The 20,293-nt window shown below is 32.7% G+C and overlaps 3 protein-coding genes across 5 annotated transcripts; all 3 read right to left on the bottom strand.

The window, feature by feature from the left end:
* Positions 1-679: 679 nt before the first annotated feature.
* Positions 680-7,611, bottom strand: LOC102668384 (uncharacterized). 2 transcript variants are annotated; one of them, XM_006582989.4, is made up of 14 exons: positions 7,284-7,611; positions 6,138-6,552; positions 5,861-5,952; positions 5,424-5,582; positions 4,892-5,228; positions 4,414-4,532; positions 4,245-4,317; positions 3,931-4,151; positions 3,771-3,827; positions 3,525-3,696; positions 2,216-2,338; positions 1,971-2,141; positions 1,199-1,258; positions 680-1,117 (listed from the first exon to the last, which is right to left on the bottom strand). In XM_006582989.4, the coding sequence occupies exons 1-14, from the start codon at positions 7,325-7,327 to the stop codon at positions 992-994; spliced, it is 2,169 nt and encodes a 722-aa protein (XP_006583052.1). In that variant the 5' UTR covers positions 7,328-7,611; the 3' UTR covers positions 680-991. The 2 variants fall into 2 exon arrangements, with proteins under 2 accessions (XP_006583052.1, XP_006583051.1); XM_006582988.4 differs by having other exon boundaries at positions 6,138-6,555; positions 7,284-7,609.
* A 1,880-nt stretch (positions 7,612-9,491) lies between these two features.
* Positions 9,492-11,350, bottom strand: LOC100787288 (cytochrome c oxidase assembly protein COX19). Its single transcript, XM_003530080.5, has 4 exons — positions 11,117-11,350; positions 10,854-10,942; positions 10,676-10,773; positions 9,492-9,738 (listed from the first exon to the last, which is right to left on the bottom strand). Exons 1-4 carry the CDS (start codon positions 11,127-11,129, stop codon positions 9,633-9,635), a joined length of 306 nt encoding a protein of 101 aa, XP_003530128.1. The 5' UTR covers positions 11,130-11,350; the 3' UTR covers positions 9,492-9,632.
* A 1,259-nt stretch (positions 11,351-12,609) lies between these two features.
* Positions 12,610-16,461, bottom strand: LOC100804586 (uncharacterized). 2 transcript variants are annotated; one of them, XM_003529712.5, is made up of 9 exons: positions 16,183-16,461; positions 15,825-15,901; positions 14,475-14,703; positions 14,201-14,355; positions 14,025-14,070; positions 13,841-13,932; positions 13,585-13,681; positions 13,224-13,280; positions 12,610-13,002 (listed from the first exon to the last, which is right to left on the bottom strand). In XM_003529712.5, exons 1-9 carry the CDS (start codon positions 16,324-16,326, stop codon positions 12,841-12,843), a joined length of 1,059 nt encoding a protein of 352 aa, XP_003529760.2. In that variant the 5' UTR covers positions 16,327-16,461; the 3' UTR covers positions 12,610-12,840. The 2 variants fall into 2 exon arrangements, with proteins under 2 accessions (XP_003529760.2, XP_014633135.1); XM_014777649.2 differs by having other exon boundaries at positions 15,825-15,906; positions 16,183-16,319.
* Between the last annotated feature and the right edge of the window lie 3,832 nt (positions 16,462-20,293).

Here is a 20,293-nt window from a genome sequence, read left to right as displayed (position 1 = left end):
CGGCACAGGATAAAAGAAATCAGAGCTCAAGTTGTAGGAAATGAAAAACATAACGATTAGAAAAAGACCTTAGTCCTAAGTATGATCCTCAAACAAGTTATACCGCTCCAAATGAGAGGCACCATGGATTCAAACTTCAGAAGAATCAGAGTCTCAAATGTTTCGAATTACATTATTCAATCATATTGTAGATGAGTCTTTGATAGCAACCAGTTGAGTATAAAGATGAACTCTGATATCAAGAAAATCATTGAGGCCTGTACATTGTTTATGGTTTATGCGGATGAGAATTAAGACCAAGACACTATTTATAAACTATGTACTTAATCTGAAATCAATTTGATACGAGTTTCAGTGAGGAGGGTAGAGCTGGCAAATAGCAGAGATAAACGAGTGAAGCAATTTAATCAATATGGATATCGGCATTTCATTTTATCAAACAAGCTTTGAGGGTAATCAAATTGAGTATTGTAACACATCCATTTTAACGTTTAAGGGTATGTTTGGAAAACCGTTGAACGGAAAAATCACATGTTCCAATGCAAAAATCCAAAAGCTATGTGCCTTCAAGAACACCAGTTACATTTAACTTGACTGGTATCCAAACACACTAGGTAAGGTGATCATCTATTTATTAGAAAATCAACAGATAGATGAATATTGATTATTAAGAGTGTTCTTTTTGTCATAATCATGGTATTCTCACTCACATTGCAGCAAGAATAGGTGCATGATTTTGGATAACTTTTACACCTTCCGAAAGCCTGTTCAGAATAAAAGATACAAACAAAGAGTATCCTTTTCGAAGAGAATGTGCAGCACCCAAAAATATGTTTATAACGGCTATCCAAATATACCTAAACTTTTTGGGTACTGATGCAACTTGGAAGGTCATTGCAATTATTATCCACTCTAAGGCTTGAACTAATCACTATGAAGTTTGATTCGAATGATTAAGCCCGACCCAAATGTAACCGAGAGTCGGTCATACTCAAGAAATGGTTGCTGGTTGATCTTCAAGGTCAAACTGAGCCGAATGTAACTGATAACCCATCTTTCTAGTTTGCTTTATTAGCTTTACAACATCCAACCGCTCTGAAGAAAAAGAGGAGGGGATCTGCATAAAGAAAGTAGCAAGCATCATCAATAACATAAAAGATAAATGAAAAACGTAATGGACAAGGCAGCAAAAACTTACCAAGAATGGCATATACTTCTTGATAGCTGCTAGAATAGCTGCATGGCCTACAGCTGTTACCTGGTAACACAATGAAAATCAACGTGTCATTGAAATACTAGTGTAAAACTACTTGATTTTGTTTCTAAAATAAAGTGGACACCATTTAAGAAAATGCTAGAAGAATTTAAAAAATATAATGTATATGTTAGAAAAAGCATTATATATCATCTGATTAATGGGTAGTTTAGTATGGCCTTGAAAATGGGATGAATACGTGTCTGAAAAATAACATTGAAAATTCATCTTTCAAGTCCAAGTGTAAACTCTTTCATCAAACACTGATAAAATTAAGATTAACCTGATATACATATCTCCACATTTCTACAACTCTAAAATTTATTATTACATTTAACTAGAAATTGACAATAATTATTTATTCAACAATGGCACCTCTTGGTTCTCTCAATGTCTAAACAGCTAAAGATCTGAATTTGAAATTTTGAATTCCCCTTGTGTATATGTCAACATGGCAAACATTCAACAAACCAAAGCAATGGAAATGTAAGGTAAGCCCATAAACTGCATTTTAACAAAATATCCGCACTCAAGTTTTGTAACTTTGGGTTCACTATCTGTAAACACAGTTTTGTCCTTCTTTAGTCTGATGTTTCTATTTACCATGGGAAATCTACCAAACTTCTTATGAAGCTGATAAACTAGTTTATAGTATATCCACATAAGAGGACGGAAAGTAAAAATCACATGTATTTAAAAGGGTAAAGGTGCTCACAGGAATTAGCATCAAAATTGTCACTGGAATTAGCACAATTATGTCAGTCATGGTTCTGTGTAGTTTCTTTCTTTGACTCTCGGAAGCCTTGCAGCCATGCACTTGCCTTACAAGTAGTTCTAAAGCAACCATAATGTCTATGAAGAGCAACACAGTACCCATCCAGAGGTCCTAGTAAAATTTTCCACAAATTAAGAACCTAGAAATCAACTTGTTTGCCAGAAACAGGTGAATAGAAGTCTTACTGCACTTGTGGATGCCAACTTGATGCTGTATCTCTTGATAAAACTTTCATGCTGAGGATTAGACTTGTTGACACAGGTATCTTCCTCGTATGTTTTCTTATTCGCGATTGCTGAAATTGGAGCCTATAATTAAAAGAAATGAGAAACAATTGGTTACTAAGAGCAAGGAATATGTATAACTGATGTTCCACAAAGTTGACACTCGAAAACACTAGTTCAAAACTGTAGGTCATTGGTTTGTTATGCATTAAATCATGTGCCAACATATTTCACGCAGAATAGGGAATCTTACTACCATGCATCTATGCCAGGCAGAAAGCACATGCAGTAATACTGTAGTAGAGCTCATCACTTTCTATTTTTAAACTCAAACTATGTTTATTCTGTTGCTAACTTGCATGATTGATATTTAATACAAATATATTATTCAGAAGGAAAATAAAAGATCATGACTACATAGCAATTGCCTTTCAAACCCCATTACTAAAACAAAAGGAGTTAATTGTAAAAAATTCACTACTGAAGAACTTCTCTCTCTGGTGGATATCTACCAAGTACTTTGATCACTGTAGCTGATTTCTGTTTTTACAATGCCTTCAGTCTCAGTTATGAAGCTATTCAATAAATCTCACAGAACTAAACAAGGCATATTCAAGAGAGGTTGATGTTGGGGGGAAATGTCCATACGCAGCAGAATGGCACACCCAAACACTTCGTACAAATCCAGTAAACCAAACATAGCATAAAATTACAAAGAAAAACAAAAACAATAGATGACAATGAAGGGACAAGAATTTAACTTAGTTCAGAAAATAACTTGTGTATGTCCACCCAAGAGGAAAAATACTTTCACTGAGTGAAAAAATAGTAAAAGATAATCAGAGTTTAAAACTATCCAGAGCCAATGCCCCATGTATACCCTCTCGTAAATCAAAGCACCCCTCTATCTATGCTCCCAGGCCATTAACTTCAATGACAACAAGACTCACTTTGTTTCCTAATCCTACTGATTTTCCTATAGGAATTCTGAAAACCCTTTAGATTCTCTCTTATCCTTCAAGGATAAATTACAAACTACCAAGGATACTTATAAAAATAAACATCAATAAAACCAACCTTCATCATTGTCAAAATACGTGAGCTAAAAGCCCAACACTGATAACAAAAATTAAACCAAAATCTTGCAATTGAATTAAAAAATGGCTAAGATAAATTTGAGTATAACAGAAGGCATCAATTTACATCCCAAGTTTAGCAAGATAATGAATTTCCTTAACTTAGTATCTATCATGTTCGTTGCCTAACATACTTTTTTGAATATAGAACTGTTTCGGAAATCACTCTTTGGACATCCTTCTGTAGTTAAGTCATGTGACATCTGTTGCACTTCAAACACCAGAGGTAACTTGGGTCCATTTATACTTCCCATATATGATGTATGGTTGTCAAATGAAGCATGATCCACAGTATTTAGTGATTCACTGCAAACAGGCACTATTTAATGATCCACAATATTTAATGAGTAAAAGAATCCATCAAACCAGAACCAGCCTACCCTGAATTGTCATAAGCAGCCCAGTGATATTGCAGACAAATACTTAGCAAACCCTGACTAGGATGTTAAAAAGAGAATAAATAACACACAAGGTTAATAGTAATTGTAGGCAGACAAAGAAACTTAAACCAGTAACACTGATGTATAAATTAAATATTACCAACGAAGCAAGTATGAGCGTGAAGCTGTGTCCAATGATTGTTGAGTTGTGCGATTGAAGTGTGCAAACCCAGAGAAAACATCATAGCACACAGTAAAAACTACAGAAGAAATTATCTCTTTCTCTGCCTGGCGAGCATTATGTTTAGACCTTTTCTCCTTGCAATTTATTTGAACATATGAACCATAAAAATCAAGCCATCCTATCTCATCAGTTACCACCTGAAAGACAGTATAAATTACAATTAGCGACATTTAAGCCCAACATAGAAAAGGCATTTAGCATCAGCATTGGCAGAATTAACAGAAACTAACCTCCATGAAACACTGATACACTCGAATGGAGGAAAATTCTGGATATATGAAAAGAATTCCACATTCCAAGTAACTAAAATAAAAGCATTGAATCTTCAGTATCAGTATCAGTATCAGTATCTTGAAAATTGGAATGGTTAAAATGCAAAAAACAACCAAAGAGATCAACCTGAGGAAGTTCTTAACTACTCCATCAAGATCCTTAATGCCCATTGCCGACAAAAATATTCTTGTCCTTTTTCCAAGATATGTAAAAAGTCCCAATGTGGCCAAATTATCTGCTTGTATCTGTAAAAGGTACACCACGAACAACTATCTGAATGTAGAATGGTATATAACCACTACAAGTATAAAAAACGAGATTAACAAGATCGGGTATTTGGTGGACATGTCAGACATGATCATGTAAACCGAGAGTAGGAATATATTCTCTCTGTTTTATAAAACTGAAAAGAAAAATGCACAATGATAAAGCATGTTCTCTTCATGTCAACTGTGCATCTAGAGAACAGGACTGAAATTTGATCCAAAATATGTTTGCCTAAATGTTTCTGCTATTTACGGTGAATGAGGCAAATTTCTTAAACAAATATTATAAGATTAAGTTCTATGAATCCATGAATTTCTGCATGAGTCTGCAATTTGACCTTTTGCTGAAAATTTTGCTTCTTTGAAGTGATGCTTTCTTTACAGAAAGCTTTCAATAGTTTCTTATGGGCTAAACCGATCCAAAACTCTAGGTCCTCAGTTTTCTCACTGGGAAAAACCTTCCCACCAAAATGGGACAAGAAATTCAGTTCAAATCCCGCCTCAGTTGCTAACCAGTGTAATTTGTCCACAGGTGCAAGATTGAGTGAGAAATCCATGAGCTTGACCAAAGCATCTTCGAGAGACAATACAAATAAGGGGCAGCAGATGCGCCTGGCGCCCAATTTCACCACTGCACTACAACAGGTTATAGCCACAATAATTCCTGCAATACCGCTGAATAGTTTTCTGTCAGGCTAAATTCCTTCTTCTGAATATTTGGCGAATCTAACAGAAATGAACATAAAATCATCAACTTGAAGAATAACTTTGAAATTCAAGCCAATGCAAGGACATTTGTTGACTATGAAAAAGGATTTTCATCCAAGGTTCAAATATATGTTTCTGAAAACAAGGTTGTTTCAAGCAAACCTTCCTGCATATTCCACAGACCACTTTTTTAGAAGTGGAATAAAATATCCTGCTATTCGTGGCATTTCAGTCTCTCTAAACCACTGCACCAAATATGGATGCTTCATTTTCAGTCGAATTTCAATGCGCTCTCCCATTTGATTCATTAATGGGCTCAAACTGAAACCAGGGAGGAAAAGTAACTCAGATCTGAGCAATGTTTATATCAGTTGAATTTTACAATATCACGTTTATTATTACTAGTCATTACTTGTAAGGATCAAGTGGAAGTAGTAAATATAATATAATATGATGCACAACTATTTCTTCCAATTATAGGGTTGATAAAAGCCTAACTCGTTACATCTTGCATATATATGTCAATGTTACTATAGATAAGAAAAGCAATGTCCCAAAATTATGTTATAAGTATGCAAGAGAAAAGGGTAAAAGCTTACATCTTTTTAACAGGGGAAAATTCATTTAGCCGTTCATGTGAAAGCAATATCTCCAAATCAATTGCAGCTTTCATTAAAGCATAAACTGCAACCTGAATGAGCAAGTCATCAGCCATATTTTTATTAGATCCAATCAACTATTCATGACTCAGGGCAGAAAATAAGTGCATGCGCCTTTTCATAAACAAGCTTATATCACAAATTGTCAGCTAATAATGTGTATAAAAAAAAAGTAAATTAACATGTAGGAGACAACTAAATATTTCGCTGCATGTACCTGATAAGCAATACGTCTATGCCATTCATGCACATCCTTCCCAATCCAAGCCATTGCAAGAGCTGGACCACTCATTGCTACTCCAAGCGAGTTGATTGCTTTGGAAAAGCTCCTGGAAGATTCATGCAATAACCACACAACACAATCCACCCTACTAATTTCCATTCCCTGACTAGTGGATATAACATTGGTAACCTCATCTGCTTCTTTGCTTTGATCATCACTACTGGAAAAATGAGCCTTAGCTGATGCTGCCAATGATGAGCACTTCTTTAAGGATGTGTAACATACAGACAGAGATCCAACTAACAGGCCACTATTCAAAGAATTATTGTTTCTCTCATCTAATGCATTTGAATTGGCATGTTGAAGGGCATAAGCAGTTGTTCTTTTTCTGATATCTAATCCCACGGATCTGCTGTAGGAAGAAATACGGATGCATGAGCTTTTCAGGATATATGCAATATCTTAAATGCATAGCATCATCATATACATCAGAGATTAAGAAAAATAAAGAAAGATTCTAGTTGGAACTAGTGATTAATATAGTAAGCTGCTACTTGACTTCACAAACACGGACACTGAGACAACATACATTTATGTATAATGAATGTATTTTTTTTAATAAAAAATTGTTATAGGGTAATACTCATAATTGTTGATAAATTTTTAATTTTGTAGAAAGGGCCATCTTCCAACAACTTTGTGTTTTTTTTTGTGTTTTTGAAATTTTTGGTCGATAGTGATTTAGGGGATAATTGGTTTATTTCTGGAGAAGTTCCAGTAGACAGGGAAAATAAGAAACAAGAGAAGCTTAATTTCATAAGGAGACAAAAAAGGGGTAGCAAATGGAAACTCATCCTCAGAACTCAGAAACTTAGCTATATTATCTTCTGCATAATCTACACAAATCCTAAAGTGTGCATGCATGAAAACCAATTTCAATTTTCAAGTAGCAAAATCTCCAAAATGGAAAGGATTGTTCTCAACATTAATATGTAATGAGTTTAAAATATATCAAATACTATTCATTCTCTTAACACAACATAAGGGTCACACTCTGTCATTTTGAAGCGTTTGTAACAAACGTTGAAGTCACTGAAGGGAAAAAGAGAAAAAAAAAAAAAAAAAAAAGAGGAAGCGTACGAGTTGCTGAACAGTTGGTGTTGCAGATTGAAGTGAGTAGCCATGGAAAGAAGAAAAGAAAGAGAAGAGAAAAGGGAAAAAGATAAGGCATGTTAGAACAGATAAATAATGGATTAATGTAGGAGCGGTGGCATCGAGGCACAGAAAGAGAGAGATACTAATTTATAATTAAATTCACCAACTTCATTTAATTATCCATTGTGCTATACATTGCCCTTAGGATTTAGCTCCTATTAGCTGTTTTGCTTGCTAATTAATGCTAAGTTGGTAAATAACAAAACCTTAAAACAAAACAAAAATGGCTTGTATGAAGATGTCAAAACTCTAGACAGCTAAACTTGAACTCAACGGTGCTTTATCCAAGTCAAAGTCAACATCAAACATTGCTCTGAATGAGGCTTGAATCTCTCTTCTATTGTTGAATCTTCCATTGTTGAATAGTTAGACTTGGGCGGGTATTATTAAACATGACAATCAATTAATATGAAATTATTTTAAATTTATTAAAAAAGTCTTAAATGATATGCAACTTTCTTTAACATTTAAAAGAAAAGCTTTGTCTTCTATAAAAAATATATATAATTTAGATAAAAAAAAATTGGTGGATATATGATTACACTTCATCTTTACATAAAAATTAATCTGTATTTTTATAACTATTAAAATTCAGTTACTTCAAACACTATAAACATATTTAAATTAACTAATTCAAACAGATTTATTTTTAAAAAAAATAGGTAAATACATAATCGCAGTTCATCTTTAAATATAAATTTATCTCTATTTTCATAATTACTAAAATCTACATACTACAAACATTACAACGTATTTGAATTAACTTTATTTTAGTTTAACTTTTTATTCAAATTAATTTCAACAAATATGAAAATATATCAAGTACTCGTAAGTCAAATAATATAGCCGTATTAATATCGAATGGTTATAAAATTGTATTAATCTACCATTGTATCTAAAACAATAAATACGTGTCCAAGTTCAATTTTTTTAAAAAAAAATATAGATATATTTTTATCAACTTTCTCAAAAATTTAAAAATGGACAATTATTTTGTCTTAACTTAAGTAGAGTAAAAGATTCCATAATTATTTTATGTTTTTTTAGACAGTGATTAGGTGAAGTAAAAATACCATTGTAATTAATTTTAAAAAATAAATAATTGAAATTTTTATTAAAAAAAACACATTTTAATATATGATTCTTTAGGCTACAGAAGAATTAATGTATTGAAAAAAATTGTATTGATTTTAAAATTTCAACATATTTTCTCACATTTTTGCATTAGATGGACAATTGATTTGAATCGTTAAAAATACCAATTTAAGGTTCATTACTCCAACAAATCAAACTGATAACAAATAAATATTATCATATTATATAAGTAATAACTTAACAAATTTGTAACAAGGTTAAGTAAAGATAAACATAACATGAAAAAATCATATTATATATCTTGCGTGATAAAAAAAATTAACAATAAAATGCTAAAATATAATAGGAGAGTTCTATTGTTTACCATTAAGTCTATTTGGTTTAAAAAGTGCTTTTGAATTTCGATTGAACAAGAAAGATTAAAAACTTGTTACAAGAGTGGCTCAAGCACCTAATCAATGATCATCCGATTTTTGGTTGAATGACGATGACCCATAAACCTAACTTGTTCATCAATTTTTCGATTGTAACCCGGTCCAATTTTATTTTATTTTTATCATGGCTAAGAATAAACAAAACCCGTGAATAAAATTCCTCTTTGCATTAGTTATATAGGTACATATAATTTTAAGATTTGATTATACACTTGACCTCTTAATTATAATTAAAAATTCAATTAAATCTCTTAAGTATTAAAAAATTTAATTAAATCATTCAATTGTTCAAAACATTTCATTTAAGTTCCTAAATTATTTAAAAGTTAAATTAGATCCTTTCATTATTTAAAGCATTACAATCAAACCCTTTTTATAATGAAATATATAAATTTTGATTGAATTTTGTAATAATTAGGGATCCAATTAAAGAAATTAATTGAACTTTTTAACAATTAAAGGATTTAATCCCTTTAATTGAATTTTTTTTAAAGCAATTAAAGGATATTATTAAATTTTTTAATAATTGAGAGACTCGATTAAGTTTTAATTATGACTAATTGACCATTTATATAATTAAACCTAATTTTAACTGCATGTCTAATAGAGGGAATAGGGCAAATTGTCCATCATCTTTTGTTCACAGTGCTGGTACATTACTAATCAAATGAATTGAAAGACAACGGAAAAAATGGCATCACCAAAACTCAACCTCAAAATCAATATGCATTCTTAATCTTGGGGTTCATTGTTCTTGATTATCAACCCTGTCAGTAATGTTCCCTCCAGGAGTTTCTACATTACTTTCCTTAAAACCAAGTTCACCGAGGTCTTGCTTTGCCATCAAGTTCCTGTAAGATGCCAATTATATAGTTCATGGACAACCAGTTAAAAAAAAAATTCTAGTCAAAACAAACCAAAGAACCATATATACCAGAAACAATATCAATAGAAAACAGGACCAAAGATATCCACCAAAGCCATCAACTTCTTTACTTAAAATTTCATAATGAGAATTATATTAGATAATATGAGATGTTCCATCATTTCATTGCAAAATGACGAACAAATTTAGATAAAATGGCATTCTACTTGTGACTACCATCTAGTCAAGCTCCTATGCTGCCATAAAAACAATACACATTTATAGAAGGAAAAAAAAAATGACAAAACTATTGTCTGGGCACAAAGATTAATAATAGATGCCGAAGGAATTACAGGAGTAAAACTCCATATAATGACCCTATGCCTTAAAATGGTATTGCTGTCCCCTGTACTTTTCTTCTCTTTTAGGGTGTAAAAGGTAATCCTTCCTATAATTAGGTAAATGGTATGGTTGAATGCGTATTTTCTTTCATTTCATTTAGTTACACACCCAATGTGACGATAAATTTTAATGAGCACTGTTCACTATTTTGCTCACCAAAACTGCATTGCTCACTCAAACAGAGCACACTAAAAAATTTAGAATGACTAATTCAAATCCACTAAAGATATTAATGTTTTTATAAAGCTGCTTATTTATCAAGGTACACTACAACATTGAGTTCAAAATGAGTTATAAGGTGAGTTGGATGGTTAAGAGAAAAGTAAAGAAACGAAAGATGCAGGTTGAATCGGCTAACAAAAGTAACATTCTAACAACTACCATTTGCGGATTAAAAAAACAAACATTGAGCTCAAAAGGGTAGCCTACTTAAGTAACACGAAATACTAAAACAGTAAAAAAGAGAAAAAAAATGTGCATTAAAAACTGATATGTAACGTATTGAAAGCAACTAAACTCACTTCTCCATGCGACACTGCAGGTATTTTTTTGAGAATTGCCTGCATTTTTCAGACTGGTGCCCAGCAGTCTTTAGACAATTGAGATATTCTATTTTCTCCTGAAATGAATAAACAAGTGAAAAAGGGCACAGAACATGTAAAAAAAATGTCTAAGGTTAGAGAAGAAGAAGCATATTACGAGGTCACACAAATGCATGTGGTCCAATGGAAATATCCCCTTTTCGGGAGGCACTGGACGGAGCCCCCTATTGCCACCAAATGCACCACCTTTCGTTTCAAAGCGAGCGAGTATTCATATTCATAGTCCACAACAAACAAATATTGAGTTTAGGAATAAGCAAAGGAAGTTAACCAATAGAATCTAGAGTCTTTTTTCCATCCTTCAACAATTTGTGAGGAATTTATGGAAGAAAGGATGAGAAGTGAAAGAAAATCAAATACCTGCGGCACTCATTTCTAGGGTTTCATGCGGTTGCAGAATCTCAGAAAGCAGTTACTTTCAATTTCAGCTGGACTGAAATAATTACGCTGCAAGTTCGATCATTTCACCTGCCGCTAAGTTCTGTAGCTGCTGCCGGAGCAGGTGGGGTTCTCGCCCGCCCAGGATGAACACGGGAAGGAGAGAGAGAGAGAGAGAGAAATGAATAAAAAGTGTAAATGCGTAAAGAGAAACAGAAAAATAAAAAAAAGTCAGCCATTGATTTTTAAAAATAAATAAATTGAATGGAATCCAACGGTTTGAGGCACATTTCCTACTGTGGGAGACCTATGATACTTTCCCATGCCAGAACTTGTCCTGTATCATCGATAAATGATAAATATTCTTTTAGGAATGAAATTAATCATTTATCCTTTTTAATCTTATTATTATAATTCTGTGTTATTCTTGTTTCAACAAGAGAAGTTGTTATTTTGAAAGGAAAAAACAACAACAGATATTGTATTTATAATTATATTTGTGCAATTTTTATTTAAAAACGATAGAAAGAAAAAGTGTGTGACAAAATAATGAATGTAGTAAAATTAAATGGAAGATAATATTGTTAAATATTATATAAATAATATAACTAGATAAATAATTTCATAAACGTGACATGCTTATGATAAGCAAGACATGGCTTAATTTTTTAAAAAAATTTCCTTGATTGTTTTTCGAATTTAATTGAAAGACAAAGGGTTTTTTTTAATTATAATTTAGTATACCAACATGGGAAAACTTGAAGACTAATTCTCTTACAGAACGCGTTTAATAAAATTGATGAATATTTTATACTATTAATATAATTATAAAAAATTATAAATTAGCATATGACGGAAAGTTGACTTTCATAATAATAATTCAGAAGTCTTATTTTAAAGTGATTTCTAATTTCCCCATAGATTCAGTAGGAAAATAAATCCCCCCTATATAAAAACTAAACTTTTGTTCATTTTACACTTTAGAGAACTTTTGTTAGCTACTTGCGGCAGCAAGAGACACAAATTTATTTTCAAAAAAAAAGAGAGACAAATTTAACACTCACAATACGGTTTGATATGGCACAATTTCAATTTGCAAATTGATTTCGAATGATATAGCTAGGGATGGGTGACAAATTACCTACAAATATTTTTAATATATATATTAAAAAATTCTTGCTTCAAGTTTGTTATTAATACATTTGCTCAGCAAGATTAAGCATTCATATTGTTTTGAAATACCAACTCAGTCGGCACATTGAATGTAACTAAATACAGAAGAGAAAAGGCAAAGTTGATTTTCACGAAGACCTGCCCCAACTTGATAAAAGTAGACAGATTAGTTTATCAACTTTCCATGTCAATAGAGCTTTATGGGTCCTAGATTCCAGGTAGCAGATAAAAATAAAAAAACCCTTTGACTCGACTGTTCTTGAAAATGAATGTAAGTGTAACCAACACTGGGATCAAGAGGAACATACACATTTATAACTACTTTGATAATGTATTTTTACATATTTGCAGCTGTCTCTAACCTCTAACTTGGGGTAAACGAGCTAAAACTCATTGTTTTACCCTTAGCCCATGACTCCTAAGTCGATAAAAAAAATGGATGGTATAATAATTAAAGATATAAATCATCGTGCCCATGCCAACTGCAAGGAAAAAGGCATAAGCAGGTATAATTGATCATGTAGCAGTGTTCGTTATGTTGGGCATGGAGATGAATTTGTATTGAGATCTGACACAACAAAACAGTCTGCCCTGTGCGAAAAAGCATCGAGCTTTCTTAGCCTCTGTGCTCGAGGATGCTGAATGATTGCCAAAACTTCATCTCTGGAGCTTTCATCATAAGAAGTAGACGTTGGCTACACATGCAGAAAATCTAGGATGAAACTATTTGAATTATTTGATCTTCATAAAAAGTGTATGAATAAAAAATAATAGAGGAACATTTTAAGAATGTAACATAAGTCACCTAAAGCTCATACGAATGCTGGTGATATTTTAAGAATGTAACATACCATTATTAAATTAGTAAACTACCATATAACTAAAGAACATGAGAGCAGATTTAAGTAACTCTTACCACCCCAATGTGCCATTCATGGCTACTAAATTCTTTAAATGTTGCTGCATCCATTTCCTGCATCAAGGTGTTTAGTGTGGTCAGAAAACAAAATAATCTGTAAACTACATCTATATTAATTCTTTAACTATATTATTTGAATATGGGAATGAACTCTAGATGTGTTTGGATGAGAGGAAAGAAAACTCAGATAATAATTTTTTTTTAAAGAAAAAGTGAAAATAAAAGAGAAAAAATAACTTACGAGTATACCTGACTGCTTAGAATTAATATATATTGAAAATGTTCCAAGGGCACATGACAACTAACATAATACATATTATTAGGAATCTTCATCTACAAGTGAAGAAGAATAACTTACAATACTGTAGATGGGAGGCACTAGAGTCTCGCCTTTACACTTTGTGGTAGGCATAACAGAGAAGTTTGGTGCCAAATCTCGTGACCTGAAAATCCATCTGTATGTAAAGAAATAGATTAAGAGCTATTTAAGGATAGAATATGATCATATAATTGGAGTAAAATCATACTGTGCGTTTTTTTTTTTTTTTTGTCGAGAAATTTTATAAAGTTGAGATAATTCAAGTATTCTTGCACAGGAACACAGATATGCATACCCAATGTACACAAAGATGCAGAATTGTGCCCATTCCCTGAGCAATAAACGAAGCCAGTAATTCTCTGAAGAGTCATCGATGTTCATGTATATCTAAAATTGACGAGCTTGTCAAAGTCAGATATTTATACATATCGTTGTTCGCATAAGTTTATAAACTATAAAGAGAAACCCAAATATAATACCACAGTTTCTGCGGTAGCTACTATCTGCATTGCACCCTGAAATTTCCTGCACAAAGGAAAGCACGTCAACCATTAAGTATGAAATATTGTTTGCATGAGTGAAATATATCTATGCATTTGGGAATAAATTACTCATACACACCGCATCATGCATTGCTTGAATGCGTGGCACTTACTTGAACATTGTGTACTTCTTATACACAGCATCATGCATTGCTTGAATATCCTCATGTTCTATAATGCTCAATTGTTCTCGCAACACTAGTAGGTTTTGGGATATATGGTGGAATATTATGTAGAATGATATAAAATAATTTAGTAGCAGAAGAACCTGTACATTTGGTCAATTATGAATTAGCATCAAAGAACCATGCATGCTTATTATAAATCACAAATATAATAGTTTTACCAATTAAACTGCACGTTTTATAGACCAGCTTAGTAACTTACAGAGAAGTATGGCACACAAGCCTTGTAACCAACTAGAGTCAAGTAAAAGACACATGCAAGTGCGGCAGTTGAACGGCGTTCATTTAAAGAAAGACGCTCACACATGATACAGTAACCATGGGAAATGAGCAAAAAGGAGACAAAAGCAGCTGTCTGAAATAGCACCCCTGTTACATACACCCCAAATGACATCCACAAAGAGCAGGCCTGAAAATTGAAGCAAGAATACCTGCAAGAATAGTGTCATGAGACCCAATGAATTAAATTTTGCACACAACAAATGCAACTATACAAATTCTCACTTCTATGATGTGTTATCAAACAAACTTCAATTCCTGCAATGCTTTGTCCAGTCTCAAATTAAAACGCACGTAAAATCATTAGCAAACTGTCAATGTGTTTTGATAAACATTATAAATGCAAAAAACACCGTCAAAATGGTGAATAAAGTGGAAGCTACATTTGGTAGGTGGTAACTACTCTGTTGAGGCAGAAAACTACGTCCCAAATGCGTGACCAAACACACAGTTTAACATTTATACCATTGAGGTTACTTGACAATGGACGTCATAAACTACCATTTTGAAAATGAACTGCCACATGACGTAATTGATTCTTCATTACAAATGACAACCCCACAAATACACTTCAAAATTGCGGTTAATAATTTGAGCACTGCCCGGCCCCTCCCCGTCATAAGCTTTCTACAGGACGAATCCCTTTGTCTTTAGTGCAAAACAATGGGTACACGCGTTCAGAGAATTTGAACGATTTGTAAGTTTAAATACAGAGTTGGGCATGAGAAGGCTTGCATGACTCATATCTGATGTATCTTAATTTTATCGCAATTATTTGCCCTTTACCATCAGTATCTTTCGTCCTTCACTTTCAAAAACTCTATCAATATAGTCATCCTTACAACAAATATAGCTACATATTTCCACGACCTTGTCCAGACAAAAAGCAGAGTACCCTCCCATAAAATCTTATTTGTTGGAAATTATATTATTAAGAACGCAAGGGTGAATCAAAGAGGGTGGGTGAAGAAGCAGGGTGATGAATATCTAAGTGGAAAGATATAATATCTCAAGGTTTTGATTCAAGATGGATTGGCTAATCTTTTAGTCTCTAAATGGAAAGTGTCATAAAAATTTTATAGAAAAGAAGTAATGATTCTCAAATAAATGGAATGTTTTTAGTTAACATAGAAAATTTGGTATCCCCTGCTTTTACATCAATCATACACTTAATTTGCCTTCTGAGCTATCGACAGAGACGAGAGTTACTCACTCTTTCCAAACACACAACACTTGATTAAAATCAAAATACATATTGATCACAAAAACTTACCAGAAGAGAAAGGACAGCATGAGCTGCAATGCTTTGATCAACGGAACCGAAGCAAGTGTCCACTGCAAATTATTCCACTGCTCTAACAAAAACAACATCACAAAACAAAGCAGTTATGAAACCGAAAATCTCACCAGCTTCACAAATCAACAACACTACCTCGTTTATGAACTGCGAAAACAATTAATTATCACAGAGCTGTTAATTAAATTCACATACTGATCGAAAATTCTTCTTAATTTCACTCAAAACAATATGTATGTCATTTAGAAAATTCATTGTCTCGCGTTGCATATTATTATCAATAAAGCAATAGAGATCAAACTCGAATATAACGAAACATCTATTAACGTGAAACCTGAGAATGGTGCGTTTTGTAGGTGTAAACAGTCCAAGAGCAAGCAGAGAGGAGCCAGATCGACAAGAACGTCAGGTACAGCCACGGCAGCGCGCTATACGACTCGTCCACTCCGACACCGTAACCGTCGCCGGACCTCGCCATCTCGTTGCCGGAAAAGTTACGTTTCTCCGCCGGCGACTGGTATTTCCGTTTTTAACTGTTGTGTGCCGTCGTCGTTGGGTGGTGCACTTGTACTTGAATCTTTCCATGCGCATTTTTATACGCTGGAGCGTTGCACACGTCTCAAACGTGGCCTGTGTGCTTCTAATCAGTCAAAACCGTAATTCAATTATTTCACTTCATTAATGGTTAATCAACAAACTTTGGTTTATTTTCTATTCTTCAGTAAATTATGTGATGCCACTAATACCACTGAAAACTAAACTATAATTATTAATAATGAGAATTATCTCAATGTACATATTTACTTGATAATTTTAATTACTTCTTTTTCTTTTTTTTAACTTCTAAGTTTTTCTTCTTTCTTTTATTATATTTTTATTTAAAATATATCCCCTAGTTAAAATAAAGTAATTAAACTTAGACAGGGGACAGCTTTGTGGCATAAGGCTTGATCAATATTACTTCAAATGAAAAATACAATATTCAATTTTAAAAAATTTACATGAATTTATTTTAATTTAACAAAATCTCGTGTTCAACAATATATTAATATGTCAAATACTCAAAAAAATTATCATTTATAATAATTTTATCTTATTTAAATAGGATTGATTCACACAGAAAATATGTAGAGGATATTTGTAACCTTTGAAGAAAAAATAATTAAAGTAGTTTATAAGAAAATGAGTTATATAATTATGAATGTCACTCAGATTTTTTTAGTTAAAATAGTATTTGACTGGATCCAATTATTTGGTGGAAAACCATGATAGCTTACTTTGACAATTGGATGGATATGGTTTTAGGGAATAAATGTATATGGGTTTAATTAATTAAGCCCGGCCACATTTTTCTTTTGTATTTTGGATTAAAATGCAAAGTTGATGGGGGCATGTTTTGGGGAATGAAAGTTGGTGGGTGTAACTATCTTTACCTGGGTGAAGAGCATCTCATCAAAAGATTATCCATGCAAACATTGGTTGTTTTTCTTTTATTATGCTAAATTGATTCTAATTAGTTGTTTACTAAATGGAAAAGAAAGAAGAAGATATTGTTGTTTAGCAGGGTATCTTTGTCATAAGCGCGTTGAAGAGCACTCGAAAGCATTTGTCCGCTACCTACTTTTGAATTTTCAGTTAAATAAACATTAACATGTAAATGTAACACAAGTGAAATACCCTACATTTTTTTATAAAATACTGTTTAAAGATTATTCGGTTACTCTTTCCGAAATTCCATTCAATAATACATTTTAAAACGATGAATAAGCAATATAAATAAGGAGGGATGTTTCATGTTGCTGTTCACGAAATGTAACTTTCAGTTTATTCTAGTTTTTAAATTAAATGACAAAACTCACCAAATCAATATAGGAAGCAAGTGATGTTGGTGATGCATTTAACCACCAACTAATATGCAAACTTTAAGTAACGTGCTGTTGACTTTTTAAAAAAAAAATGGATAAGTGTCTATTGATCTAATCTGTTTAAACCAAATTTGAAGGCTGCCCGCATGGCTTGATATCATGATATGGTAGATGAAGGAGGTAATCAGAAGAGAATGAAGACTTTAGGTGAACAAACTCACTACAAAACTAGTTTCCTTCACATCCTACCCAATCAAAAATCCTGAATATGTAATGCTTATTTCCATTTGTCATCATCCGTAAACTTATAGTTCTATGTAAATAAACGCCACCTTCTCCATAATAAGTTTAATTCATATTTCTATGCTTAGTAAAACTGTAACATCTCAAACTTCATATTTTGTCTCTTTAATTTTAAATAAGAGCAATTTTCTCCGACCCCAAAAAAAACACTTTTTTAAGATTTTGAGCGAAAATAAAAACTGTAAAGATATGTGGTTGACATAAAAATTAATCAACACGAGGATCCAATTAAGAGGAAGTATTGTCATCCCCCCCACCCACAACACCATTCTTATTTTGATCAGTGAAAGAGATCACCAACATCACTTGTTCAACAAATTTTTTGGGAGAATAATATCATAATCCAAGATAAGAAAAGTCTTTACTTCAAAGACCACTTAAATAGATAATAAGAAAAAGCCTTATAATTCTGACCTAAGTGCTCACCCCTTCACTTCACTGCAGACCACATGAAATGGCTTGGACTGACTCACGCAGAATTGCATGCATGGGGACATTCCGGGAGTTGCTTTGGGCACCACCAGAATTGGTGGTACATCCGGCAATTTTTTAAAATCCTCATTATACCCATCTGTTATAAGTTCTTGTTTAGCGCTTTCCTTCTTCACGCAACCTTTTTTTTTTCTTCACCTTCGTTCTTGTGAGAGGTGTTCCGTGAGAGTCTATTGTTTGTTCTTGTATCCTCTTTAGTGGAGGTGCATTGTTTTCAATGATTCCTCGGAAAGTGATGGTTGTAACGGTGGTTGGTTTTGCCATTAACAACGAAGATAAGTTCTTGATTTGATTTTTTTTCACGTAATACTTACTGATTGATAATCCGTAAGTTATATAAAATTTACGGATTGACAGATTGATGATCCGTAAGAAGCATATGAACTGTCAATTCATAAGTTTCTTACAGATTAACAATTTGTATGTAACTTACGGATTTTCTTATGGATTACCAATCCGTAAGAAGTTTACAGATTGTCAATCCGTAAATTTTTTTAAATTTTATTTGTTATTTTTATAAATTTATTTTATTGTTTAATTAGATAAAATTAGAGTTATTCATTAAAAAACTTTTAAATAGATATAGTTTGAATATTCATTTAAAAGTCTATAGTTTGAAAGTGATATTAATGTGAAAAATCAACTTACAAAAACAAGTATAATAAATTAAATAAATACATATTTAAAAAACACAACATATATATTTATTAAATAAATATTATTTAAACTAAATTATTAAATTAGTTTTAAATTAATAAGTTATTTTATTAATTTATTAATTAATAAATTAAAATAAAAAAGAATCATACGGATCCCCAATCATGCCATCGCAATAAATCCGATGAACAACAACATGACAACTAAGGTGGCGATCGCTAGTGGCGCGAATGACGGCATAGACGGTGACGATGGAGGCGTGACGAACTAAGGGAGAAGAAGCGCAAGGAGTACTATAGCGGGAGAAGTAAATGAAAATGCTTTTAAAAATTAAGTGAAGGACATTTTTGGCACTTCACATAATTTGTTGGGTGTACCAGCCAATTGTGTTGGTGCCCAAAGCAAAACCCGGGCATTCCTCGTTTAACCAACATTAGTAATTTGGGCTTACAAATTTATTTTTTGAAGAAAGCATATTGAAAATGGGCCCTTGAAGACCCCGAATGTAACCACCTGCTTGCCTTTGTCGAGGCTTGATTTGATTCTTAAAATTTTGTTCATTCCATGTTATTTTCACCCTCTTTTTCTCTTCCCACTCTTCTATTTTTTTAACAAAAAAAAAATCAGGAAACAAGTTTTGTTGTGTTTGATTTTGTGCATGTTTAATTTGTAGTTGAAATTAATGCATTTTTATCCTTTGACAAAAATACTTTTGCCTTAAAAGTAGTTTTTCACTTGATTTTCAAACAGGCATTTTTTTGTATAAAAAGGGAAACTAATTTTTGTTGTGTACACACAAAATAATTTTCATTGAATCTCGATGAGAAAAAAAAGGTACAATAGGGGTGGGAGAAGAGGTAGAGGAATAGGTGTCTCGTGAGGAAGTTGAAAAAATAGTTAAAAGAGACCGGGAAGGATGTAAAGAAATGGGTAGAATAGAAAATCAAAACAAAAAACTAGGGAGTGAGAAGAGAAAAAAGAGGCGATAAGAATAACTTGACCCTTTTGTCTCAGCGCCAAATTCTACTTCTGCTTGATCGGTTTCAATGCCTTTCTCTTGGGACATGCTAGGTGCACCCAGCAACATTGCTGGTGCACCCAGCAATTAGGTGAATGGGCAAAACTGCC

The sequence above is a fragment of the Glycine max genome, chromosome 7 (assembly GCF_000004515.6).
Source record: "Glycine max cultivar Williams 82 chromosome 7, Glycine_max_v4.0, whole genome shotgun sequence".
NCBI classification, from domain to species: Eukaryota; Viridiplantae; Streptophyta; class Magnoliopsida; order Fabales; family Fabaceae; genus Glycine; species Glycine max.
Note: the sequence above shows the minus strand (reverse complement) of the source record. Positions and strands in the feature narration are given on the sequence as shown.

What these genes read in the sequence shown, in the direction of transcription:
- LOC102668384 (XM_006582988.4), bottom strand. Translation starts at nt 7,327, where the DNA reads ATGGCTACTCACTTCAATCTGCAACACCAACTGTTCAGCAACTC. An exon ending in CACCAACTGTTCAGCAACTC is followed by an intron (nt 6,556 to 7,283) that starts GTACGCTTCCTC and finishes TTCTTCCTACAG; the next exon opens with CAGATCCGTGGGATTAGATA. An exon ending in AGCAAAATTTTCAGCAAAAG is followed by an intron (nt 4,533 to 4,891) that starts GTCAAATTGCAG and finishes TACCTTTTACAG; the next exon opens with ATACAAGCAGATAATTTGGC.
- LOC100787288 (XM_003530080.5), bottom strand. An exon ending in ACATGCATTTGTGTGACCTC is followed by an intron (nt 10,774 to 10,853) that starts GTAATATGCTTC and finishes TATTCATTTCAG; the next exon opens with GAGAAAATAGAATATCTCAA. An exon ending in CTGCAGTGTCGCATGGAGAA is followed by an intron (nt 9,739 to 10,675) that starts GTGAGTTTAGTT and finishes GGCATCTTACAG; the next exon opens with GAACTTGATGGCAAAGCAAG.
- LOC100804586 (XM_003529712.5), bottom strand. Translation starts at nt 16,326, where the DNA reads ATGGCGAGGTCCGGCGACGGTTACGGTGTCGGAGTGGACGAGTCGTAT. An exon ending in ACAAAACGCACCATTCTCAG is followed by an intron (nt 15,902 to 16,182) that starts GTTTCACGTTAA and finishes TTGTTAGAGCAG; the next exon opens with TGGAATAATTTGCAGTGGAC. An exon ending in TGCCTCCCATCTACAGTATT is followed by an intron (nt 13,281 to 13,584) that starts GTAAGTTATTCT and finishes ACCTTGATGCAG; the next exon opens with GAAATGGATGCAGCAACATT.